The 25,117-nt window shown below is 37.7% G+C and overlaps 2 protein-coding genes across 2 annotated transcripts; both read right to left on the bottom strand.

Moving 5' to 3' along the window:
- Positions 1 to 1,833: 1,833 nt before the first annotated feature.
- LOC124641943 (clathrin interactor 1-like) lies at positions 1,834 to 24,979 on the bottom strand. The gene is made up of 11 exons (XM_047180209.1): positions 24,801 to 24,979; positions 16,123 to 16,324; positions 14,842 to 14,970; positions 14,317 to 14,425; positions 13,782 to 13,865; positions 13,347 to 13,437; positions 12,630 to 12,895; positions 12,083 to 12,245; positions 11,392 to 11,714; positions 10,942 to 11,055; positions 1,834 to 3,278 (listed from the first exon to the last, which is right to left on the bottom strand). Exons 1-11 carry the CDS (start codon positions 24,848 to 24,850, stop codon positions 2,938 to 2,940), a joined length of 1,872 nt encoding a protein of 623 aa, XP_047036165.1. The 5' UTR covers positions 24,851 to 24,979; the 3' UTR covers positions 1,834 to 2,937.
- On the bottom strand, positions 3,453 to 7,456 carry LOC124641941 (telomere length regulation protein TEL2 homolog). The gene has a single exon (XM_047180207.1). It carries the CDS (start codon positions 6,451 to 6,453, stop codon positions 3,670 to 3,672), a length of 2,784 nt encoding a protein of 927 aa, XP_047036163.1. The 5' UTR covers positions 6,454 to 7,456; the 3' UTR covers positions 3,453 to 3,669.
- Positions 24,980 to 25,117: the final 138 nt, after the last annotated feature.

Here is a 25,117-nt window from a genome sequence, read left to right as displayed (position 1 = left end):
ATGTCCATTTTATGAAAGGAAATTAGAAAAGTGATAAAAAAGTTTTATAGCTGTAAATTATAGTTCGGCCATTCAGAGAATGCGTTCCTGACACGTCGCGATTGAACTGACGACGTAACTTTGCAATGGCGTTGCAGTTACGATAAAAATATTTTTGCTGGTTGTTTACCGTTTTAACAATTGAGGAGCATTAAAACAACATTATTATATCAATAATCAATGAATGTAGTTACGTCGTCAGTTCAATCGCGACGTGTCAGGAACGCATTCTCTGAATGGCCGAACTATAGGTATTGATTATGTAGTTAAATTGATTGAAAAACCTGTCAAGCTAGTTAAAAGTTCGTTATAATAAATCGATAATCAATGTTGATACTAAATGAAACTGACATCTGATATAATGCGTCCGCCTACGTTCCTGTAAAATAATTTTGATACTTTGGTCCCAATTATGATTGATTTTGTTCGCTAAGACGCATTATGAGCAAGTAATAAAATAATACACATTAAAATAAATTACATTTTACTTATTTCTGCTTGAAACAGTCAACTGTTTTTCAATTGTGATGAAAACTACTTGCATGCGTACATAAATTGATCTATAGAGATTTATATAACAACCTGATAAATACCACAGTTGACTATTCCCAATAGAAATAATAATTTTAGAGCTGCCGTAAACACAACGCCTGTATAAAAACGGAATGAATTAAATGCATAGATAACTCAGTGCTTTGAAAATTTCATGATTACATACAAACAAACATTTTAAGTACAAAACAAATATTGAAGGATATATCCCTACTTGTATGTTCCTACCTTACAAATTCATTCCGCATCTCAAACTTCTTTAATTATTTATGTATGTGAACTTTTGCTTGCAATGTTACGCGTATAACCAACAACCAACAATTAACTTCTCAACAATTCTAGCTGATAATACACTTTTCAAGACGACTAAAAGTTCAATTTTTGATTTAGAACTTTACCATTCAATGCATTGTCACACTAAAAAAACCCACTAATCAAATATTCAATTTTTTCCCTTCTAGAAGATATTCATACATTCCATTTAAGCTCGTTATGTTCTTAACACAATAACACTTTCCTAATCTCTTCAATTTCTAACACGTCACATTGCATGCAAACGCAACAACATAAGTACGCACATACATTACTATAATACAATATATTATTAATTATTGTAACACTTACATCAAAAACACTGTAACACTAAGGGTTTGACACTACACATCGGCTACTCCAAGCGGGTATAAAAAATATTCCTATAACGTCGGATACGCTACCACTCGATATCGATACTTTATATCGATAAAATCATCGATCCTGTTGTCTAAGTGTGTCGTTATAGTCGATAAATTGTTCTTTAAAGTTATATGATGTTGATCAGTTTCTAAGAAGATAAATTCTTTACAATTTGTTAATGTTTCGAGTCAATTCACTGTTGCTAGGGTCGAGGCAGCCATTTATTTGTTAGTGTTGTGCTTGCAACTCCTTTTGAAGTTTTTAAGACTTTCGGGACAGTGGAAGCACACAAATGCCGTGGTGAATGCTGAGCCATAAAGCAAATTAGTTTGTGCCAAAGTTTGCCTCGTCCCGAGCAATAGAAATGCAATGAGAACGTGAGAAGTATGTTATCTATCTAATCATGACCAGTGAGCTGGCTTACTTAGCTACCTTTAAACTGAGCTTAGCTATCAGATAATTCCTTTCAATATGGCAGTTATCTAGGGATTTCATTTTTTAATTCATAATGCGTGATTTTGACAAACTAAAACGGGTAATTTTAAAGTAAATAAATAGAATACTTTCAAGAAATGTATAATTTTATTAACTTAAGTAGAAATAATTGGAAGGAATGTAAAGTGAGCATTAGATTACATAGACGTAAAACCAAATTTCACAAGTTAAGATAACATAGTAATTTTAAACAGTTTTAAAAGAGATAAAGTAAAACATTAACAATCAATAAAAGTAATTGTAGAACATATTTTAATATTTATTTCATGTTATAGATTGTATTGCTTCTGTCTTATACCCGTAGCCATTAATAATTTCAATGTAAACTAGAATTAGCGAATGTTTTACTGGAACATGTTTAATACTTGAGCCGCAAAAAGGGTACATGTGTACCAAACAAGATATGCACTCCGTGGAATATCCTTAACACATCTTCGAACGGAAGATTATAAGGATCTAACACATATTTCGTTGCGAGACGACTAATTCTTAGATATTCGATACCTACCCTTAAAGCGGTATGGTTAGAAGAAACAGTTGTAGCGTTTGAGTAGATTTTTAAGTAAATTTTGACAGATTTAAAATAATATATATAGTCTCGCATTACCTCAGCCACTCTAGCGAAACAACAAATAATATCAGGCGATATATTTTGATATGTACTTATGTACATGCGTGGGCCTCGCCAATTTATTATAATATCAAATTCGTATAAAAATTGTTTTCATTTCACTTTTAGTACTAATTTCCGAAACCCACATCGATAGGTACTTTAGGTTTTGGAGCAATGGTATATAATTTAACTAGCAAAGAGCGGTATAATCATGATATTAGTTTCCTTCCTACCGCTACTTCGCATCACAAAAGTGCGATTTAATTTTATTGTCAGATTAAATATTGATATTAATCTACTAATAAATTAGAGGAACTTTAAGATAGGGGTTCATTGAAAAAAGCTTATACACATGCAAAATCAACGGACATTTTAAAATAAAATAAGAAAATTACTATCGAAGAGTTTTGAGCACGAAAACGTACACAACTCAATAAAAATGATATCATAATAGTCTATACAGAAAATATTAAAAATAATGGAAATTTATTTTTCTACCATTGCTCCAATCCGCAACTAAATCTAACTCAACCATTCTGGCAAATATCTGCCAGTAACCAATATCATTGGAGGAAGGAGTTGTTGTGAGCGAAGGCGGGTCGCATGGGCTGCCCCGGCTGCGGGCTGGCGAAGTTGTTGTTGAGGCTCGCCTGCACGAGGTAGGGCGGCGGCTGGTGCGCGGGGCTGGAGGGGGAGGACTTGAGCTGGTTGATGGAGGGCGCGGGGCCGGCGCGGGGGGAGCGGGGCGCCAGCAGGTTGTCCACGTCGATGTTGATGGCGCCCGTGGTGTCGGCCCACGTGGCGCCGAGCTTGGCGGCGGGCTTGGCGGGGGCGGCGGGGGCGGCGCCCGCCGTGCTGTTGGGAGCTATGGGGTTCAGGAGACCCACGGGCGTCGGTTGAATACCTGTTTGGATTGTACAAATGTATTTATTGCTATTTCTGATTCTTCTGAGCTGGGTTCTTACCTAAAGAATGTGTTATAAAGGAATTTTAGCAGCAAAATTATAGAAAGTGAATTTGTTAAGCACAGTAACACCATTCTTTAAGTATCAGTGGCGTTGTAAAATAAAACACAGTATTGTTGACATTAAGTAATGTATTGACGGTGGGTATACAGACACATAGATCATAGGAATCACTACAATGTTGTAATCAATTAGCATCAAAACTTAAACCTATCAGAATTACATGGAATCTCAGATGGCCTGGCCACTATCGCTTACATTCAGAATTGAACTTCCACAACATTTCACTTACAAAACTATCAGTTAAGACATTGTTATAATACGATAGTATTACTCAATGTCTCCTAAGTTTTTCTCGAGTAACGCTAAGACTTGTCCGGCGAATATCGCCGATTCAGACTTGGGACCGCCGAGCCTCATGGTCAGGTCGACATTCTTGAGGCAGTCGATCAGCCACGACCTCAGCTCCATCATCACATCGAAGAACTCCACTTTCAGTATACTCGACGGCACCACGAGGATCACAGACGCGAGCAGGGACATGACACTCGTCTGTATCGTCGGCTCCGGGGTATATCGCATGTATAGCACTATCTTAACAACCTCCCAACAGTATGTAGTCACTTTGGGACAGTTCTTCGTTGCTAGCACCACATTGCCGACGACTGACAGGTATTTTAATAACAGTATGTTGTCCACATCTTGCTTGAGGTTGTGTTGGCTAAGCGTCAGCTGATTGTATCCAAAACCCCCCACTAATGGATAGAAGATATTGTCAGCAACAGCCGCAAACATATTCCTCTTGGCTTTAGAAAAGGGATGTGGTTTTTTCGTGTGGAAATACCTAGTTTTATTAATAAGTCTTCGCCTTATGATCTCTTCGGGCGGCACTTCTTTTTGGGGCTCGCAGATAATTTCTTCAGTTTTAAGTGGAATTAGTTTTTTGTGCGAGTACACTCCGGATATCCTATTGACAGCTTCACATAATACGTCTAACATGAATATTTTGGTTGCGATGGAGTATCGTCCTATGTCCGTATGTATTTCCTTACAGAGATGTGGCGCCGCTACTGCAGGTCGTTGACATACAATCGCTACACACGTTTTGAACTTTATATTGTCGAAATCATCTATGTGGTATTTAGGCTCGAGATGCACGAACACGTCTAGTATCTCGGTTACAACCTTCGGATCTTCGTCCCTCAGTTGTTTGGTGACCACTTCCTCGGCCACTTCAACGCTGCACTCAAATAGTTCCGCATCTGACGCTTCAACGATGATCTCTAGTACATCTCTCAGATATTTGGGATGTTTCTTAGCACTGGCAGAAATATCATTACTCATGTCATAAGGTACTAGATCGTCATCGGAATCCAGATTTTCTTGTTTGCCGTCTAACGCATCTAGTTTAACAGATATAATAGTTTTTACTATTTCCTTAGTTTGTTCAGGACCCTTGACTGCACAAGAGACTATAGTATTATGCGCTCTACAGTTTTCGTCCTTAGCGAATCTGCTCGCGATATAATCCAGCGATTGTTTTAAATTGATCTGTCGAGGCACGTAGTTGTCCGGTCCCTTGCGTCTGTGGTCTATAAGACAACGGTGCGACAAATCTTTTAGGTTCTGATATATTTGTTTGCACGAGTCTCCCATATCGTCGTACTGGAATTTGAGTTCTGGTTTCTTATCTGTTTCTAGTTCAGCCATTATCTTGAGTATTATCTCTATGGTGGCAGTGCCCACACAGCGGAACTCTGGGGACAGCACGTCGAGGTGTTTGCCCATGCCTCGCAGCAATATATTCTTGAGTTCTGAAGTCTTCCAAGCTGACTTACTCCAGAGAGACATGGTGACCCTGTACCGGACTGCTAGGATGAGTAGCTGGGAGATGTAGATGTGTTCCATTAAGTTGGAAGTGTTGATGAGCCTGACGTCCGCCCATACCGTGGCGAGCTTCAGGATCAACTCGTTCATGTTCCCCTCGGAGTTCTTCGTGTACGACAGATAGTACAACAAGTTCTCCTGTATCGTCGTATCTTTGTAGTCTTTTGGTTTTACGTAAAAAGGTATTTTGAAACTGAGTATTTCCTTCCAATCATTGTTCGTATCGAAGTTATCACCGATAACATTGTAGATTATCTGTTGATCAGCTTTATAGTGTATAGGACATTGCTTGAGTAGCATTATGCTCAGGTATTCTATCGCTTGTCGGGATAAATGTTTGAGTAATGTTTGTATGAGTTTGCGCTTGACGTATCGGTTTTGTTCGGAAGTCTCGGTCCACGCAGACAGTATGTCTACGAAGCTGGCTATGACGGGCGAGTCGCCGCCCATGTAAAAGTTTGTGATAATCTTTGATACAAAGTGGGACAGCCCCTTTATTTTATACTGCGTGCTTTCTTGGAAACTGCTCTGGGACATGAAATCTATCGCTCTTATTACGTGGAATATCAAATAGTAAGCAAAGTTTTCATGGGAGAATGCCTTGGGGGTATTGATCTCTAATCTATTGGCGACTCTCTGGGGCAGTGTTACGAGCAGTTGCACGTAATGCTCCCAGGCGTCGTCGCGGTCGCTGGCGTCAGTGTCTTCGGAGTCGGGGGTGCAGCAGTCCACTATGGCGGTGAAGATGACGTCACTCTTGATGTACGCGACCAGTATGTCGGACAGGGCCTTGACGGCGGTCGTGTCGGTCTCGTGCTTGAGGAAGCTGCAGAGTATGGAGAGGGCTTCCCTCGCGTTGTGCGCACCCTCGTCAAGGGTGAAGAGGTCCTGTATCTGCTGGCGGCACAGCGGCCACTGCGGCAGCAGGCAGCGAGCCAGGGCAGTGAGCAGGTCGGCGTAGGCGTCGAGCTCGCGGCCGGCGAGCGCGGGCGGGTCGGCGCGGGTGAGGCGCTGCAGCGTGACGGGGCCCGGCAGCGCCTCGCGGGCCCCCGCCAGCGCCGCCTGCAGGGCCGCCAGCTCGGCGGCGCTGCGCACGCGGCCCGCGGCCTGCACGTGCAGGGCGGCGCGGCGCAGCGCCCGCTGGCACGCGGTACCAAACAACTCGCCTGCAACGAAAAAAATCCTGAAAGTGTCCAAAACTGTTTGGTTCGTTCGACGGTCACACATGCACTTTCGTATCGTTCAAATAAAACACAGTAAAATAACATTGTTTTAAACCCGGTACATCGTTGGATCACCCATGTCAAGTGACATGTATTCAATTTTCGATAAAAAAATCGCGCTCCGAGTCGAAACGGTAAACACATTTTGTAAACGAAAAACGTGCCAAATAAAAATTATAATAAGCCACGTAACTAATAAAACGCATCTTTCATAATCAAAATAATAAAACAACCAACTAAAACAATAAACATCAGTCATAAGTTACAACACACATTATGCACACAGTAACTTTCACATTCCAATAGTTTAGAAACATACATACTATCAAATAATATAATGTCACTTAATTTTTTTTACATAAACATTACACCGACTGGCAAAACTCTGCAGGTTTAGAAAAAATGTAGGATGAACTAATATTTATCAACTAAACTTATACTATAACTCAGTAGAGGGTTCCGTAGTTGGACGAGTATAGCCTATTCCTAATCGGAGGATCAACTGGGTGGGTTACGTATGTCGGGTTCCGGTGGTCATTTTGGATTGTGTAACCGATTTTAAGAATTCTTTTTTTTATTTAATAAACGTTAAATATTATAAAATATGTAACTAAGTTTTCAGAATTAATTTTGTTCAATTTTTCAAAAACTGTTCAACGAATGAGTTTAAAATAATTTTCCTCAAGAGTCTACATAGTCCTCCATTCGATTTGTTTTCATATTTTTAAACTTATGGTTATAAGTTTAAGGAGGTTGTTTTAAACTTTAGGAGCGAAAATATTACTATTATGGAAAAATGATTTTAGCTAACTCCTATTTATTTTTTAATATCTATCCAACAATATATCACACGTATGGAATGAAAAAAACATATCACGCCCCACTTTGCGTATCGGAGTACCCTAATTTTTTTGCACTTTTTCGGCGTGATTTATATACATACTGTTAGCTCTCTAGTGTTAACGGACACTGAGATTAAGCGCGGGCGGACGGATAGACAAACAAATAAAATTAGGGAAATAATAAGTGTAGCCACAAAATTATTTATTGGACACATGATTAAACTTTTAATTTTATAACTAAGCAACGGGGAAACGACATAGCCTCTAATAAACTAATTCGTCTTTTTTACAACGCCATCTACTAGAAAGCTTCAATAAAAGATCATCAATTATTGTAACCTTGTCCTTCTTATTTATACATTGTCATCTAATTTACTAACTCGGCCTCATTTTTCCAAAAACTCGTTTTTTTTTAAGGTAGAATTTAATTTGGATTCATTTTATTTAGCATATTGCCATAACATTGTACTAAAAATTGAAGTTAGTGACGAAAACGAATCGCTGCAAAACCGACCCCTAGAGTGCAATTCAAAACCGCGTAGGCGCGGAGGGGCGAGGCGGCCTGCGAGCTGAGGCGCAGGTAGTTTGTTGTGAGCGTGAAAACCATCTGCGACGATAAGCTCGCATGGGACCGCCGGAGCCCCGCAGCGCCGGAGCCGTGACAGAAGCCATGCTTGCTGCATGTTGCATGCTTACTTCCATGCTGGGTCAATTAATATGGGATGTTATATTTTAAACAAAAAACTCAGTAGGTACGAGTAAAAAAATTAGAAGGTAAATAAATATTTTTATGATGTAATTTAATAGTATTTAAGAAGTTTACTGTTAGAATGCATGCTACAAATTTAGATGCAAAAAAATAACCATCATGCTGAGTTGTATTTAGAGTGGAAGATAACTCGTGGCTAAGATAGTATTATTTAGATGCTCGACGCTTTTTTAATTGTGGCTGACTTAGTAATTTAGAAGGCAACATACATTTTTGGGGGCGAATAATGATATTAAAAAGAAGCCGGTTTAATTAGCACCTATAAAATTATAAGGGTTCCTAGTTTACTATGAAACCCTAATTAGATAAGAATAATGAATTACGCTAAGTAACAGACGGAGTCAGTGGGAGTAACCCGTGCGGATAGAGAAGTTGTCCGCCCGGGTAGGGGCAGTTATACGCGCAGCCAAAGGGAGTTAATCGCGCGTACAGAGAGAGTAGCACGCGCGGATTGCGGGAGTTCTACGCGCGGACGATGTTTGATTTGTGCTCGTATATACGGCAGAGTTATAATAGTGTTTTTAAGATAATCCTTCACACATAGGTGCACCTAACAGCCATTGAATAAATTTGAGTCATTTTATGTAAAATAGTCCTTTTATTAGACATAAGATATTAAGCAACGAAACAAGTAAAAGTTAAGGCAATCAGAAAAATAATAACAAAATGTATATGTCACCGTAAGATTACAAACATCGTTAGATTACAATCTATCTCGAGAGATTGTAAACTGTCGAATTATTGTAAACCGTAACATCTGATTGCAATTTAACGCATTATTTTTCGCTATATTATAATCTATCGATGAGAAATTGTCAAATTGTCAACTGTCCGAAAGCTCTCCCTGATTGGTCAGTCTTTTTGTAAGATCGAGAGCGATGTAGAGCGGTCAAATTGTCAACTGGCGTAGAACGGAATGCATCTTGCGCGCTGATTGGTAGAACGTCAAAAAAGACAATGTTCTTTGCTACTCCCGGTGTCACAGCTCTTTGACGTGCAAAAATAAGTGACGGTTTAATTTTTTATAAAATCAAAAATTGTACTTAATTTTTAAGACTCAAATTACACACAATTAAAAATTTTATTAAAAATTGAAGTTAGTGACGAAAACGAATCGCTGCAAAACCGACTCCACGTAGTCTTGTCTGCCCTACCCCTAGAGTGCAATTCAAAACCGCGTAGGCGCGGAGGGGCGAGGCGGCCTGCGAGCTGAGGCGCAGGTAGTTTCAGCGCTCGCCGCCGCGGCTGAGGCTGGCCGGCGGAGCCGGTCAGCAAGCCGAAGCTGCGGTGGTGAGCGTGAAAACCATCTGCGACGATAAGCTCGCATGGGACCGCCGGAGCCCCGCAGCGCCGGAGCCGTGACAGAAGTTATGCTTGCTGCATGTTGCATGCTTACTTCCATGCTGGGTCAATTAATATGGGATGTGTTATATTTTAAACAAAAAACTCAGTAGGTACGAGTAAAAAAATTAGAAGGTAAATAAATATTTTTATGATGTCATTTAATAGTATTTAAGAAGTTTACTGTTAGAATGCATGCTACAAATTTAGATGCAAAAAAATAACCACCATGCTGAGTTGTATTTAGAGTGGAAGATAACTCGTGGCTAAGATAGTATTATTTAGATGCTCGACGCTTTATTAATTGTGGCTGACTTAGTAATTTAGAAGGCAACATACATTTTTGGGGGCGAATAATGATATTAAAAAGAAGCCTGTTTAATTAGCACCCCTTTTATTTTATTTTTAAATATTAGTTTGTATTTGAAGACAAAATACCTAACTGTATTTTTATAAGAGTTATTTTTATATAAATTTAATACTTGAAGAATTTTTGAAGAGCATTTATTTTATTTAACTGACACCTCTATTTCATTCCTAACTCTACGGGAACTCCATGGGAACAGAACGGCTGGTCGTGATTGGTCGATCTTACAAAAAGACTGACCAATCAGAGAGAGCTTTCGGACAGTTGACAATTTGACAATTTCTCATCGATAGATTATAATATAGCGAAAAATAATGCGTTAAATTGCAATCAGATGTTACGGTTCACAATAATTCGACAGTTTGCAATCTCTCGAGATAGATTGTAATCTAACGATGTTTGTAATCTTACGGTAACATATACATATTTCAATATTAACGTTAAGTATTACACAATCATGCTGTCGCAATAAAATAAAACACAGCCGCAAACAGGTTTTGAACATCAATAAAAATAAACTTAAATAGACTTAATTTTTTTAAAACACGTCATACTTATTCATATTAGATTTTTGGTAACACATATTGTTTAGTACGAACATACTAATACAATCCATGAGTAATAAATACAATAATCTGTAATATTGTTAGGGTGCGTCCTATGTGAGCGATCCAGATGCGAACGCGAAGCGGCGCGACGCGATACCAACAATCAGTAATTTTTTTTTGAAGTTACCTACGTGACATCGCGCAGTAAATTTGAATTCACTTCGGATAGCTTCGAGTTCGCGTTGGTCCGCCCACATAGGACGCATCCCTACTCTTTATTTGAATTGGTATCATACATGGTGGTCCAATATTCATGATTGTTCTAGTCGCGAATTGGACCACAGTACAATTTTTTTTTGGCTTTAAGGCATCGTCCTAATAGAACGCGATTGCGCGATCACTGTAGCTTAGGGCGAATTTTACTCGTACGAACGCACGATTATTTTATTTTATCGATATTTACTTCGCATGGAAAGTATAATGAAGATGTCCTTATTAAAATTTGTATGAATCGCGTCCATATTACTGCTTTGGTCGCATCGACATTTCATGCGATGATCGCGCAATCGCATTTTATAAAGATGATGTCTCAATAAATATAAAACTAAGCACGATATGTACTGACCTGGCGCGAGAGCAGGCTGCAGCGTGACGCCGGACAGCTGGTCGGGTAACGAGTCCACCGCTGACAGTGCGGGGGGGGACAGCTCACTCAGAAGGTCCAGGTTCGACGATGGGGCTGTGGGCAATATTGGGATGTTTTAGTAACAATATTCTATTTAATTGATTGGGACGATAAGTCAAAGTAAAGTAAGTTATTACACCAAACTATGTGACTAAAAATATCTGGCCATTTTAATGGCAACGGGTAAACTATGTGTGATTTTTATCTCTAATTGAACCAAATGATTCGATATATCTTTTGCTCTATTTTTCAAAATTATTTAGCTTAGTGTTTTTGACAATTTACTCAATTTCAGACTTTATTCAAATTAGATAAAATAATTTGGCAATATATTTTTTTATTTTGTGCACTAAAATGAAATTCTTTAATTACTGTATCATAAAATCTCACCTGTATTCATATTTGTAGAACTAAGCAAACTGTTGGAATTCATCAAGTTATTGCTCCCCATCAAATTGTTGCTCGCACCCATCATATTGTTGCTCGCTCCCATCAAGTTATTGCTCGCACCCATCAGGTTATTGCCTGCACTCATCAAGTTATTGCTTGAACCCAGCAAGATATTAGTGTTGTTAACAGTAGCAGTGTTGTTATCGGTGAAGGCGCTGGAGAAGTCGGCGAATCCTTCGTTGTTGTTGGCGGGGGGACCGAATGCGTTTGTGAAGTCGCCGAATTCGTTCGATACTTTTCGTGGTAGCGGCGGTTCTTCGGCTCTGAAATGTAAGTAGAATATTAGTTGGTATTTAGCAACTTCTTGATTGATTTGGAGTTTATAAACTAAAAGAGCGAAAGTGAGTGGGTTTGTTACTTCTTCACGAGCAAAAGGTTGAACAGATTTTGAAATGCTTAAATAATATAATCGAAAAATGTGAAATGGGTATGGGTAGGATAGCTGAAAGATGCTAATGATAGTTCCCTCGAGAAGTGGATTAAACCGGCGGCAGAAGCTAATTTATTTACGATCAGAATATTTAATTTATTGAATAACATTATTTTAAATCACTTAGGATCGAAGTTTTAGCAAGATGGTTGCCCGGTTAACTGGGTTAGGAAGAGGTTAAGCATATAATAATGTTATTACCTAGGATCAAAATCATCTAGCACGTTAGCAGAGTCCAGGCCTCGTGGTGGCTCGGCGGGTGCTGCACAGGTCTTGAACAGGTCATCCAGCAGTTCCTGCGACTGCTGGCTCTGAGGAGCCGGCGCCGATGCTGAAGAGGACTTGCCGTATGATGCTGCTGCTCCTGGGTGGGAAAGATTTGATTTAGTTTTGTATGGTGGTTTATAAAGTGGGATATTTTGCTGATTATTGTTTTTGGGAGATTACTTGAAACAATACAAACGTATTGTTTTTAATTGATTTATTGCTTTTTTATGTTTTTGCTCAAATGCTTACACATTAGAACACTATTTGAATTTATTTTTCTTGAAAGAAAGAAAGAAAAACCATTTACTTACCAAAATTCATGATTCTATTGGAAATACATTTCCAATATTTAAATTAACAACATTTTAAGTTATTTAAGTATCGAAACCATTGCCTAATTCGAGAGATAAAAATAGCAAATTCCTTAGAATCACTTTCAGCTATTTATTATCTAAATTATAACACTACAAGAAGCACTAACCTAAATCAATCTTCTTAACAGGTGTAGAAGGCTTCTGCTTAACAGGGCTCTTAAGGTTAATGCTGAACGGTTTAGGCGCAGCTCGCTCGGCGCGGTCAGCTCGCTCGGCGCGGTCAGCTCGCTCGGCGCGGTCAGCTCGCTCGGCGCGGTCAGCTCGCTCAGCTCGCTCGGCTCGGTCGAGTCGCTCGTTGCGCTCGGCTCGCTCCAGCGACCGGGCGCGAGGAGGACTCGAGCTTACGACGTCTGAATCGCGGTATACGTTTTCTCTGGAAGAAATGCATTAATAAGTATACAAGGAAAGTGTTAAAGGCGAAAGTAGTTTATAAGTTTCCTCGCAACTTCATGTTCAATTTTATGTTCTATTAAAAATTGAAGCTTAAATGTGACTATATACTTTTTCATCAAGGAATTGTATAATATAATATTCAATAACTAACATTTATTAACACAAACATTGAAGTCTTTAAAAAATAAAGATTTAAAATTAGAGAAATAATTTATTTCGTCACTTAGGTAAGGACTTTAACCTCCCCACTCAGAGACATTTAATGGTTACTTAAGACATTCCTTAATGAAGGATTTGTATTCCGTCACTAAGGAGTGACTTAAGTAATCATTAAATGTCTCTGAGTGGGGAGGTAAGTATGTAAATTTCCCAAGGAGGAGATTATAAATAGGATGTTTTCCTTAATAATGGTAATATAGATATATACTAACTTCTGTGGTCTCCTCTCCCTGTGATGTCCGTAATCTCCATCTGAATCCTCTCTCTCGTACTCGTCATCATCATTCCTCTCTTTCGGCTCTTCTGTAACATGTGAAAACAAAATTATTAAGTATCCAGAAAGTCTTTTGTCCCCTAACAAATTAGGGTCTGCTTCTAGTCTAACTAAATGCAGCTAAGCAACTTAGTAAAACTTTCCCTCCTATAACAAGTCTTTCTTGACTTCTCCTGACTAACAAAGGTGTGCAAATGGATATGAACCACATCCAAAACAAGGAGGACCTCGTCATGACAAGATCCCATCAAGACTCATCCAGGGACTGATCGCATGGAGCAAAAAAAAAGCAAGCTTTCAAAAAAATATCTTGTGATTAACTGACAAAAGAAATCTTGTGATTAACCGCTTTATAATGTAGTTTGATACGTACCCCAGTTGGAGCTGCGGTCGCTGTACTCGCCCCAGCCGGCCGAGCTGCCGCGCATGCCCATCACCACCGCCTCCGACGACATGCCTGCAGGAAATACACACTTCTATAGCCCACAGTATACCGGTAACAAATAACTATAAGTTATAAAGTATGTCCTTCAACGGAATAGGTCCCAGACATAATAGAAAAACTATTGTCTGTCGGACACCTAGCATTCAATTCTGAGCATTCAATTCATTCAAACTTTTTGAGACATAATTGAATAAACCTACAAGATGGGGAAGAAGTTTCCTTGCAAAATAACAGAAGATATCTTAATTCAGAATACTAGTGTCTACAACAACACAACAATTTATAATAGTCGACTTAGGAACTACTCTGCGCGACCAGATAGCAAAAAAAAGCATAGCGTTCCTTATTAATTTTATTTACGTAACTTATTAATTTATTCAATTCAAACCAGTAGTTCCTGACATTACCGTGAACAGACTCTTCAGCTTTACAATATTAGTATAGATTAGTGACAGTGGCATACCAATATACTTGTCTTTGTTCTTCTTGGCCTTCTTCCTCTCCTCGCGCAGTTTCTCGTCGTCCTGTATGAAGTCTATCAGCTCTCGCACTTTGTGCCTTATGTTGATACCCTGCAAATATACGTTACATCATTTATTATGCACATTTTCTGCTAATATGGTAAGAAATAACATAGACAGATTTTTTAAAACTAAAAAAGTGAATTTAGTTGTCGTTTTAAGCTTCATTCACACTAGCGGATTTTTGTCGATAGTCGCAAAACCGAGGGCATACGCGCGACATTTCGAGCGGTAAAGTCTATCTCCCGGTTTCAAACGTTATCTTTCGCAGCGGTAAATTGTCAATTGTTTCCACTGCCCGAACCGAGCCGAAAATCCACTTGTACGAAAACGCTGTAATAATTGCTTACGTAGCGGTCTATTTATTATTTTTGATATTTGTACTTTACCTATGTTCTTCAAATATTTAATTTGTTTTTTGTTACCAGTTCTATATTCTTCCATGTAAAGCTATGACGTCTTCTTACCTGATCTTTCCCCACATCATCGACGTATGTGTAGTTCTCGAGCGAGCGCAGGTCGTAGATGTGCTCCCGCGCCGACGTCACCACGCGCTCAGAACCGTTGCGGACCAGGTAGCTTAGGAGTAGCAGGCACTGGAACAAACATAAATTATTTATTATTATTAACCTATAAGGCAAAGGCCGTTCCATCTTGTTTCTTTACGCGGTGTCCTGCGTGAGCGACGAACGCGACGCGATGCGACGCAACACGACGCGACGTAATGCGACACGATGCTATACGCGACAAATGTCCTATGTGATTTTGGTCATTACTTCTCAAATCATGGAGAAGTACAGTACAATTTTGCTTGAAAGTTCATATTTAAAGTACAGACAACAACATTCTTTCAAGTTCTTTGTACTTAATAAACGATTTCTATAATGTTTATGTTTTTTGTCCCACAACGCTTCTAAATAGTTTGTGGTGTCGCATCTGGTCGCCTTCAAAACAAGTTCGCGTTACGTCGCGTCTCGCCGCAGACTGTCACATAGGCCGCATGTAGGGAATGCCGTTGAGTTGATCGCGTTCGTCGCTCACGTAGGACACCGCGTTACTTCTTGATCCTTCGACCGAATCCTCCCGTCTTGAAAATTAAATTTCCAGAATATCTCCCAATTAACTGGTTTAATAGACAGCAAATGGCATTAAGTCCGCCTGGATTTATTTTCACATGAAGTATAAATAAACATCTAACATTTTATTTGTTGAGTTCTTATCGCAGGTTGCAGTTATTTAATGGCATACCAAATGTAATCAATACTGGACCATTTCCAAGTCACTAATGAGATACATCGTTAAAAGGACATTGTTGGCGATGACTTTGGATACTTTAACTCGAAGAAGATTAGCCAAACGTTGTAGTACTTTTGTACTAAGGTAAATCTTACCACTAACAATTAACAGAAGAAAGGAGCAGTTTTGTATCTTACCCCTTCCTTTACTGTTATATGTAATGAATTCTTGTAAACTTGGTCCTTTATTGCTATATACATATTATAATAGCCTAATGTAGCTTATATCCCTCACTATTCTAGGACGAGAGGAGATTTTATCAATTGCGAGAAAAGAGCCAGTTCAGAAAGGGTGAGGTCAAACTTCAAATGAGGAAAGATGAGTTTGCAAAGACCAGCAATAGTCGCCGTCACAGCCTAAAGACGTCCACTGCTGGACTCCTCCAGCTGAAGGGATTTGCCCAAACACCCCGCGCTGGGTACGCGTGTGACCATATAATATGTAGTACATACCTTATAAGTCCTGCGCCAATGGCTGCGGTTATCATGCAGCATCCGCCGCCACAGCATGGACATGACTTCGGGGAAGTGCTCGTACGTGAAGGTGGCCAGCGCGAGCTCCTGCATCTGCTGGCCGGTGGGGCCCCACGCCTCGTCCGAGGTCGCCTCGCGCACCTTGCCTTCTACCTCCGTGTAGTTCATCACTACGTTTGTGCTGGAAGAGAGAGATTCAGAGTTATTATACTTATTATACTGCAATTGAGATAAATGGTGAACCGGTGATTTTGGTAAGGTGTGTTCATGTCGCAGACCTAACGTTACAATTTTTTTTTTCTGTTGGAACATTTGCATAAGTCCTGTTTTATGGGATTTGTTTCGGGACCAATGAGACATGTATCGTGGCCATTACGACAATAACACAAGATGGGAATGTATAGACGTTTTTAGATGCTCGCAGGCCGAAGATCGTCGCTTGTGTAGTTCTAACTTGTCAAGTATCGATGTAGCTTGTCAAAATTACTAACGATTCTGTGTCCAACAGTGCGACAGTAAACCAGTCGATTAATTGAGATATATGTCGATTAATTGATGATATTATATGTAGGAAAACTCCAAAAGATTAAGGCGTCTAAATTGTTAGCGCACAACAGAACCATGCAACAAGTGGGCAATAATACTTAAGTAGGAGGGTTTGTCGACAAACAAACCTAGTGTATTACGTAGTAAAAGCAACAATTTTTATATTCTGAAGAAAGTACATTATAAATACTTCATAAGTACCGAGTTTACAGTACCAAAGTAAATAAATAAATGAACAATTATACAACGATAAGTTATTGTTTGTTTGATACGCAATCGGCTTTCACGGCCATATAAATTAAATATAAACACGGTGGGGTTCAGTTTATTTATTGCAGGCAACATCAATTGACTGCAAAGTGCAAGAAATGATGACCAACATTTGTATACTTTTTTTGCGGAACTTTATTTACTATCACTTTCTTAATCTTCAATTAGTTACTCTTCAAGGTCAATTAAAGATGGAGTTTTACGCAACTATACTCGTGTTTATTACATAGTTAACCCTTAAATGATTTCCTCTCCGAGCATCCCATATTGTTATGAGACAAAAGGAACAACTATAGGGCGTAAACGCATGAGGGACGCTTGGGTAAGTAGTGTCCAATTTAAAAGACAAAACAAACACAAAATAAACGTCCGTTTTAACTCGACAAAAATAAATAATCTAAAATAGATCGAAGTGTTAATAGGTAAGGTATTGACGTATAGTAAGTGCAGTGATTGCAATTGTACGCACGCACAAGATGGCCGGAAATGCATCGACATTGACTAATTACCTGACTGTCCTCACAATTTACGAGCGTTCACCACAATGAACACTCATTCGAGAGACTACTTAACTATAAAATAAAAAGTAGAAAATAAACCTTTTTACATTAAATGGGAAATAAGAAAAAAAAAGGTTTAATAATATTTTATGTACCACTTACAGTTTAATCCTCCTCATCCTATTAATTCTTTTCATTTTGTTAACCATTTTGACTACTCGCGAAAAAAAATTAACTTATCAAAATAATCCCCAATATGACAAAAAAAAAACACTTTTAAAACACACTTAAATGTTCTATCACAAAATAAACATTGTATTTCCGAAACACCGTAATTGATTTTTAAAATTAATTTTAAATTTTCTCAAAATATGCAGTTTATTTTATCTAACAAAGGCAATTAACCATCATTTGATGTACGCCATTGATATTAAAATGAGCGTCAGTGTCCAAGCTAGGGTACACAGTGGCGGCTAGAATGCGCAGACTCTGTAAAGTCTAGACTAGACTGCGCAGCCGCGGTGAACCTAGACCGATCTATACGAGCTACCTGTGACCTGAGTGCATTTCCCGGGGATAGAGCACGTTGTCTGGTATCAATCAATTTTTAGCTTTCAATTTATGAGGCTTGGGTTTTGGTATGATTGATTTTGTTGTGTTCTTTCTGGGTTAGGTATCAAGAATAGGTTTTAAACAGATAAGTATGTAATCTACATAATTGAAAATAATTATGATGTCAATTAATCACGCTGATAAGATGTTTTTATATGCATTTGGATCGTAATAAAACAGAAAATTTTCTTTTATTTGCTTTTAAAAACTTTCTTGTTATAATCATAGTAATTTCGTTTATTTACGCGATTTCAATAGTTACAAATGGCTTCGAGGTATTCTAAAGGATATTTAAAGCGTTCGTTATCAAGCGCAAGTTCGAAACCGGTCATGTATGTACCAATGTGATATTTTTATTTTATGCTTTATTTACTTTCCAAGTTTATTTAATAAAAAGCCTTCCGAAACTATCCGCGGAGATTGAAAAGCAAGATTATCATCATAGACTGCTAGGACCTAGCCTTTTCCCGAGTGTGTTAGATTCGTTTGCCTATGAGGCTATAAACCAGCCACTTCCCAATCTTGGGTTCGGTTTCCAATCCAACCGGATGCAGCGATTCTCAGTACTTTTCACAGCTCAACTTTACATTGGTACGCATCGCAGACAGCTAGTTTACACATAAAGAGTTCTTCCACGCCAAATAGGGGCGGAGTGCGTGCAAACTTCGCGTGCTACCCAGTAGCCTACATAAATTCGCTCGATGCACATTTATTGCATCTACAGGTTGGTTAATGACGTCACATAACCTACTGACTTTAAGTGCAATGTAAATTGTGACTGAAGACGCGTTGCAACTACGTCACGATGATAATTTAGCGTGTAACGACCTTTCGTCTATACATCTTTTTATTTTTCCTTGTTGTTTTGTAGTGTGTAAGTACCGTGATAACAAGTAATTGGCACGATTTTCAGTCGATACAACAAAATGAAAACGTACTTTTGTTGCCACTGTCATTTAAATGTTTCCTGCGGTTCCACCAGCGACCACAGTCCTTGAGGAACTTCTTCCTGTACCCGGACACCTGAGGATAATGTAGCTTCCAAACAGTGTAGGATATTTTCAAATCAACGTAGTTTTGGAGCGTTTAGTTAAATCCACATCACGATTTATGCCAATAACTGAAATACTGTATAACAGCAGATTATGTATCTGGCCTTATTGTAGTATTAGCGATGGCGTACGTGACATAAACACGTCGCCGTCATAATTATTACGCCCCACACCATGAACACGAGTTTTATGGCATTTCTTTCGGCTATGTATTCTTTGTTCCCATACCACGAATACTGATACAAAATATGTACTGGAGATGTTCACTCGTAGACGACCAATTACTTATGAGGGTCGTTTTATATTCGAGGGAAAATAGCCTGTTGATTTTCCCTGTGTATTTTACGCTCAAGATTGAACGGTATTTGGATTTCTGTTAAATATCTGTGCTTGCTTACTGAAGATAGAATTTGCCTTTTACAGGGAATATTAAATTGCAATGCCTACTAAGCAAATCAACAGATAAGTTATTGAAATCCACGGCAGTGAAAATGCACCATATAAACACGTGAAACTATATCCCACCCAAAACAAAAATGTGAAAGACTGCCAAGTTCGATAATATGGGAATGCTTTGCCTATAAAAGAAGTGAGATCTGAATAAGTACCAAGTTCCATACACATACCTCAGTTAAAAATAGTTACTTTTTATGATGTTACTTGGCAAGTTTTCATACACCTTGTTATAAACCTACTAAACGCAATGAATCAAGTATTTAATTTTCTATTAAAACTTGCCAAGTAATCATCATTAAAAAGTAACTATTTTTAACTGAGGTATGTGTATGGAACTTGGTACTTATTCAGATCTCACTTCTTTTATAGGCAAAGCATTCCCATATTATCGAACTTGGCAGTCTTTCACATTTTTGTTTTGGGTGGGATTTCATTTATTTTTGTAAGGTTGTTTATTTTATTTTTTTCTTATGATGAAGTTAGTTAAAGAAATGTCTCATTTATACTATCTTTTAGATTTTTTAATATGCACTATGTTTCTTACAAAGAAATGAACTAGATTAACTATGACTAGATTTACCAACTGACTGACATGACATGTTATCATATATTATGTTCGTGGATCAAAGTTACACATTCGTTATTTTCTAAAGTGATTCACACTTGGCCGTTTTCAGATTTTTACTTTACTTTGACTAAATACAAACCTTTGTACCATTCGAAGATATATTATATAAATATAGATAAATTTAGTTCGTTTTAGTTCCTTAGGGGTATAAATTTACACCGGGTATAAAACACCTTCATTATTTTGAAACCGACTCACACTTGGCCATTTTCAGATTTTTTCCTTTACCTTGACATAAAGACCTACCTCCATGCCAAATTTCAAGTCAATACGACCATTGGAAGTGGTCTAGGTTTTTGATGAGTGAGTCAGTCAGTGAGTGTATAGTAAAAATAGCGATTTTCTGACGTCAATATCTCAAGACCTACAATAGGTATATTAATGAAATTTTGTATTTTAGATAAGTGAGGGGGTCTCAACAGATACTAGAAATTTGATATGCGTAAATAAAATAGATTTTGAGTTACAGGGGGGTCGAATTTGGCCCGAAATGGTTCGTGTAATATAACCCACGGCCGGTGTGTCGCCTTTTTTGCTCGAACTTGGCGGACACACTGCCGTGTGTCTAGATCCGGCCTAGATATTGATTGTGCACCAAAATAGGAACGTCTGATTGGCTGGAAAACTGTCTCGTTTTCTTGTACTCGATTGTAACGTTACCTGCTTACCCCCCAAGGGGAAAGGCGTGAAGTATTTCAACTTTGTACCGAGTCTGTCTTGTTATACTTTCATTATTATATCCTATACGCTTATTTGGGAGCTGATCGATATTGGACGACATTTACAATTGAGTAAATGCATTTGTAACTGCCGTACTTAATATCTAATACTGTTGTAATAAGTGAATAATTTAATATACCTACTACTAGTTTATTAAGTGAAGATACAATTTCCTGTAAACACTCCTTTTTAGCGGGAAATTCGTGCTCGGAATTTAGTTGCGAATCACTACCAACATTTCCAAAACAGTATTTAGGTTAATATTCTAAATTCTAACGATCCTCATTCATATAAGGTAAATGCTAAAACAAAATAATTACAGGTAAGGAATAACAGGTATTTTATTTATCATTGAGACTAATTTCCTCATTATTTATCCTTCCGATTTCAAGTTACAATAACCGCGTAATTAAGCATCACATTTCATATTATTATGATTTAATTCTCGTAAAATAACTTCGCCAATATGAAATTAGCCAAGAGTGCGCATACGCACTAGTGTTTTCTATACTAAAGTAATAAAGAGGACACTTTTTTGTTTGTTTGTTTCTATCCTATAAGCTTCAAAACTACTGACCCGATTCGAAAAATTCTTTCACTGTTAGAAAGATACACTTTTCCCTAGTAACATAGGCTGTATTTTCACCGGAAACGGGCAGTAGTTCCCACAGGACGCGATTTTTACTACTAGCTGCTAACTTGAGAGAGAGAATTGTAGAAAGGTTCTTCTAACCTACAGACAGACATGTGTTGCTGGGGAGTTTGTTGCGCCACTTCTTCTTCCCAGCAAAAACACATAGGAAGTGGTGACGGGTGGGCCTTTTGGGGGCTGTCTTTTGTAAATTTTTGACGATCGAAAAGTGCTGTTTTGCAGACCAGTTTAAATAAACGATTTTTGGTTTTGATTGTTTGACATACCTACGTTATCGAATTGCATCGCTAACCGTCCATTACCATTACGGCAGAGATCAACAAGTAACGCATGTTATGCAACGCTAGTGAAAGGTTACAACAAGGTTGCGTTCAATGTAATACCAGTCAAGTTTCGGCTGTTTACAGACACATGTTTTGGCGAAATTTATTGCAGGCCGTATTATGGAATACTTGAATCTTTAAGTTAGTTTTTATTCTTAGAATCATCATCTCCGGAGCCTTTTTCCAACTAGGTTAGGGTCACTTTCGAGTCTTACTTGAACCTGTTTCCAGTCTGTTGAGTACCAGTGTTTTATGAGGACAGAGTGCCTATCTGACCTCGTCAACCCAGTTACCCGGGCAACCCAATACCCCTGGGTAAGATTGGTTATCAGACTTACTGGCTCCTGATTACCCGTAACGATTGCCAAGGATGTTCAACGACAGCATTCTTGGAATAAAATAATACATTTAAAAGATGTTCTGAAATAGTTTCCCATGAACTACTTACAAAGCAACTTCATTATGGCTATGTATTTATAGCTTGGGAAATAATGCACCTGTTGTGCTATTGTAATTTTATTGATATTTTAGTCTATCAGGAAAAGTGGATGGAAATTAATTTCCTACTCACATTTACTATAGAAATGTGTTTTATAATTAACTTTTAATAATTTGGTAAAACTAAAGTCTGTTCATTGGGTAAAACCTAATTTAAAGAACTATGGGTACGATTTGATAAATCATTTCCTTGATGATTATGTCCTTTCACTGTAGACTACTTCCTATTTAGGTGCGCAAAACCGCCGGCAGAAGCAATAAAGCAATATAAATCTATTTTAAAAATGAAGTTTGTAAATAAATATGTTAATTCACTTATATAATACATAACAAATTATGTCACTGCCCAGACAACACTAACACCCATATTTGTCAACTTAATTAACCTGGAAGGCTTCACAACTGGGCTGAAAGCACTAAACCTGCTTATAATGCTTACTACAAACATTTCAGACTGCCTATTTACCTAGTTCATTATGAAAAGTCAGATAAAATGTTTGCTTTTACTTTTGTTTTCTTCTAAAAGTGAAAGTCTATTCTCATAATGAAACATAATATTCATTTCATATGTAATTCGTGCAGCCTTCAAAATTATGAATCACTCCAAAAATTATCTTAACACATTACAAGTTCACCTTACATTAAGTACATAATATATTAATTAAAATTAAAAACGGAGATAAGGAAACAACCAGAATGATTTCCTTAAACAATTGTTATTTGCTTTGAAAACAATGCATTGAGTGATTACAGAAAGAAACATACAAACAAACTGCCTAGAGCACTCGACTTTGTTTTCACAAAAATGTTTTGTTCTTCCTAACATGTTACTGTGAGATTGTTCACACATTTCAGTCTGTAGAAATTCTGAGCAAGGTTTAGATGTAGTATCTAAACCTTGCTCAGAATTTTGTATGTTTTTTGAGCACAATAAATCAAAGATACAATTATGTAATTTATTCCATTATGCGCTGTTTAGCCCAAAAGTTTATATCGTCCCTTAGCTAACAACACCGCATAAGTCATTTTTAACAACTTTACAGGAGACGAAGAAAACTGTGTATTTTTTAAAAGGCCAAACGACTTGCACGCGGTCACTACTTTTCGAATTACGGCATCTGATTGGTCGAAATCAATATCATGTGACCTTGGTTAGACGCGCAGTGAGCGAATCTATCCAAAGGCATTTAAATGTGAAAACCGCCAATTTTCGACTTGAGCGGTGTTGTAAGCTAAGGGACGATATGTGGTGCATCTAGTTATAATATGAATGTGTTACTTCTTTGTACTTTTTTTAATAAAGACAAAAAGTTCCTTAGTTGCGAAAACAACAATAAGTAGGTCTTGAAAAGGAGCCAAAATTGCATTATGGTTAAAAGCAATAAGATCAAGCAAACAAAGATTTTCCCAAATTGGAGATTAGCCAATAAGAAACAATCAATGAGATTAAAACAATGCATGTTTTTAACATTTATTTGTACACCCACAAAATGACTTTAAAACTTTGATGGTGTAGTTCATAGTACTGTTAGTTAATCAATGGTAAGCTCAATGGTTGTGTCAATTGTGAAACTCTCATTCCAAGGCTAAACAGTTTTGTTGAATTGGTCATGTGTAAAGGTAACTTTTATTTTTTTATTTACAACACTGACCTCTATGCATGTGGTTATCATAGACACATGTGATGTTTTTTGTTGTTCTATATTTAAAATTTTGCAAAAAATGCATAGTAAAATGCTAAGCTCAGCATTTTTTTTGAACTAGGCTAATTTAGTGGAAAGTACTTAAAAAGTGCTTAGTGTAAGTCTTTACCATCTGTATATTTCAAGTTAAAATCTTCACTGTAAAACTTGTTTAGTTTAGAAGAGTTTTTAGCACCTACACAAAAAATGAATGACTATAAAAATATCAGAACCACAATTCTTTAAAAATATCTTAATGTAATTGGAGGCATGTCCAACTTGTAGAACCAGTTCATTACCAAAATAAGCTTGCAAACTTGTAGATTGACTGGTAATCATCTTGTGCATATCCCTGACAAGATAAAATCATGTTTGTTCATCAACTTTGTGCAAATGACATTTGAACACTTGTTTTTTGCCGCCGAAAAACACTAAAACCGTGAAACCGGCCTCTAATCTACCTCATACATTAGACAAAACGCTGATAACGTTTATTTTCAGTACATTTCGTCAATACACTCCCTATCTTCATTCAACAATTTGAATAAGATCACAGGTATGCTAGGCCCTCAGAGCTAATCGCTTCCAACAAATACATCGAGATTTATGCAAATTCACTATCAAGGTTCACAAAAAATCAAGTAAATATCCATATTATATAGTCAAACAGATTGCTGTAATTTACATAAAAATTAACGAAAACGTTCATAAGACTTACACTTTGTCCGCCAACTCCCGCACCTTCCACATGCTTATAAAACGGTCCATATTTGCTGTTTATCAATAAAAACGATATTCAAAACACAAAATCACTGTAATTTAACGTGCGTTAACATATAAATTAACTAAAAACTCGCTCTGATGATTTGGCTGACATTCTTGCAAAATGGCGAGTGAGGAAATGTTGCCAGATTTAGAAATAAAATTAGTAGAAAAGTGTTATACGTTGTGTAAAACGGAACGGAATTATACTAAAACTAAAAGATCACAACTGAAAAGCATCTTTAGCACTTTTTATTGAAGTTGTCCCTCCCA

Source organism: Helicoverpa zea, chromosome 23, assembly GCF_022581195.2.
Source record: "Helicoverpa zea isolate HzStark_Cry1AcR chromosome 23, ilHelZeax1.1, whole genome shotgun sequence".
Lineage (NCBI taxonomy): Eukaryota > Metazoa > Arthropoda > Insecta > Lepidoptera > Noctuidae > Helicoverpa > Helicoverpa zea.
Note: the sequence above shows the minus strand (reverse complement) of the source record. Positions and strands in the feature narration are given on the sequence as shown.

Excerpts from the sequence above, each read along its gene's own strand:
- LOC124641943 (XM_047180209.1), bottom strand. The coding sequence starts at position 24,850 with ATGGACCGTTTTATAAGCATGTGGAAGGTGCGGGAGTTGGCGGACAAA. Across the intron at positions 14,971-16,122 it reads ATTGGCGCAGGACTTATAAG|TGCCTGCTACTCCTAAGCTA; the intron begins GTATGTACTACA and ends TGTTTGTTCCAG. Across the intron at positions 13,866-14,316 it reads GAACAAAGACAAGTATATTG|GCATGTCGTCGGAGGCGGTG; the intron begins GTATGCCACTGT and ends TATTTCCTGCAG.
- LOC124641941 (XM_047180207.1), bottom strand. The coding sequence starts at position 6,453 with ATGTGTGACCGTCGAACGAACCAAACAGTTTTGGACACTTTCAGGATT.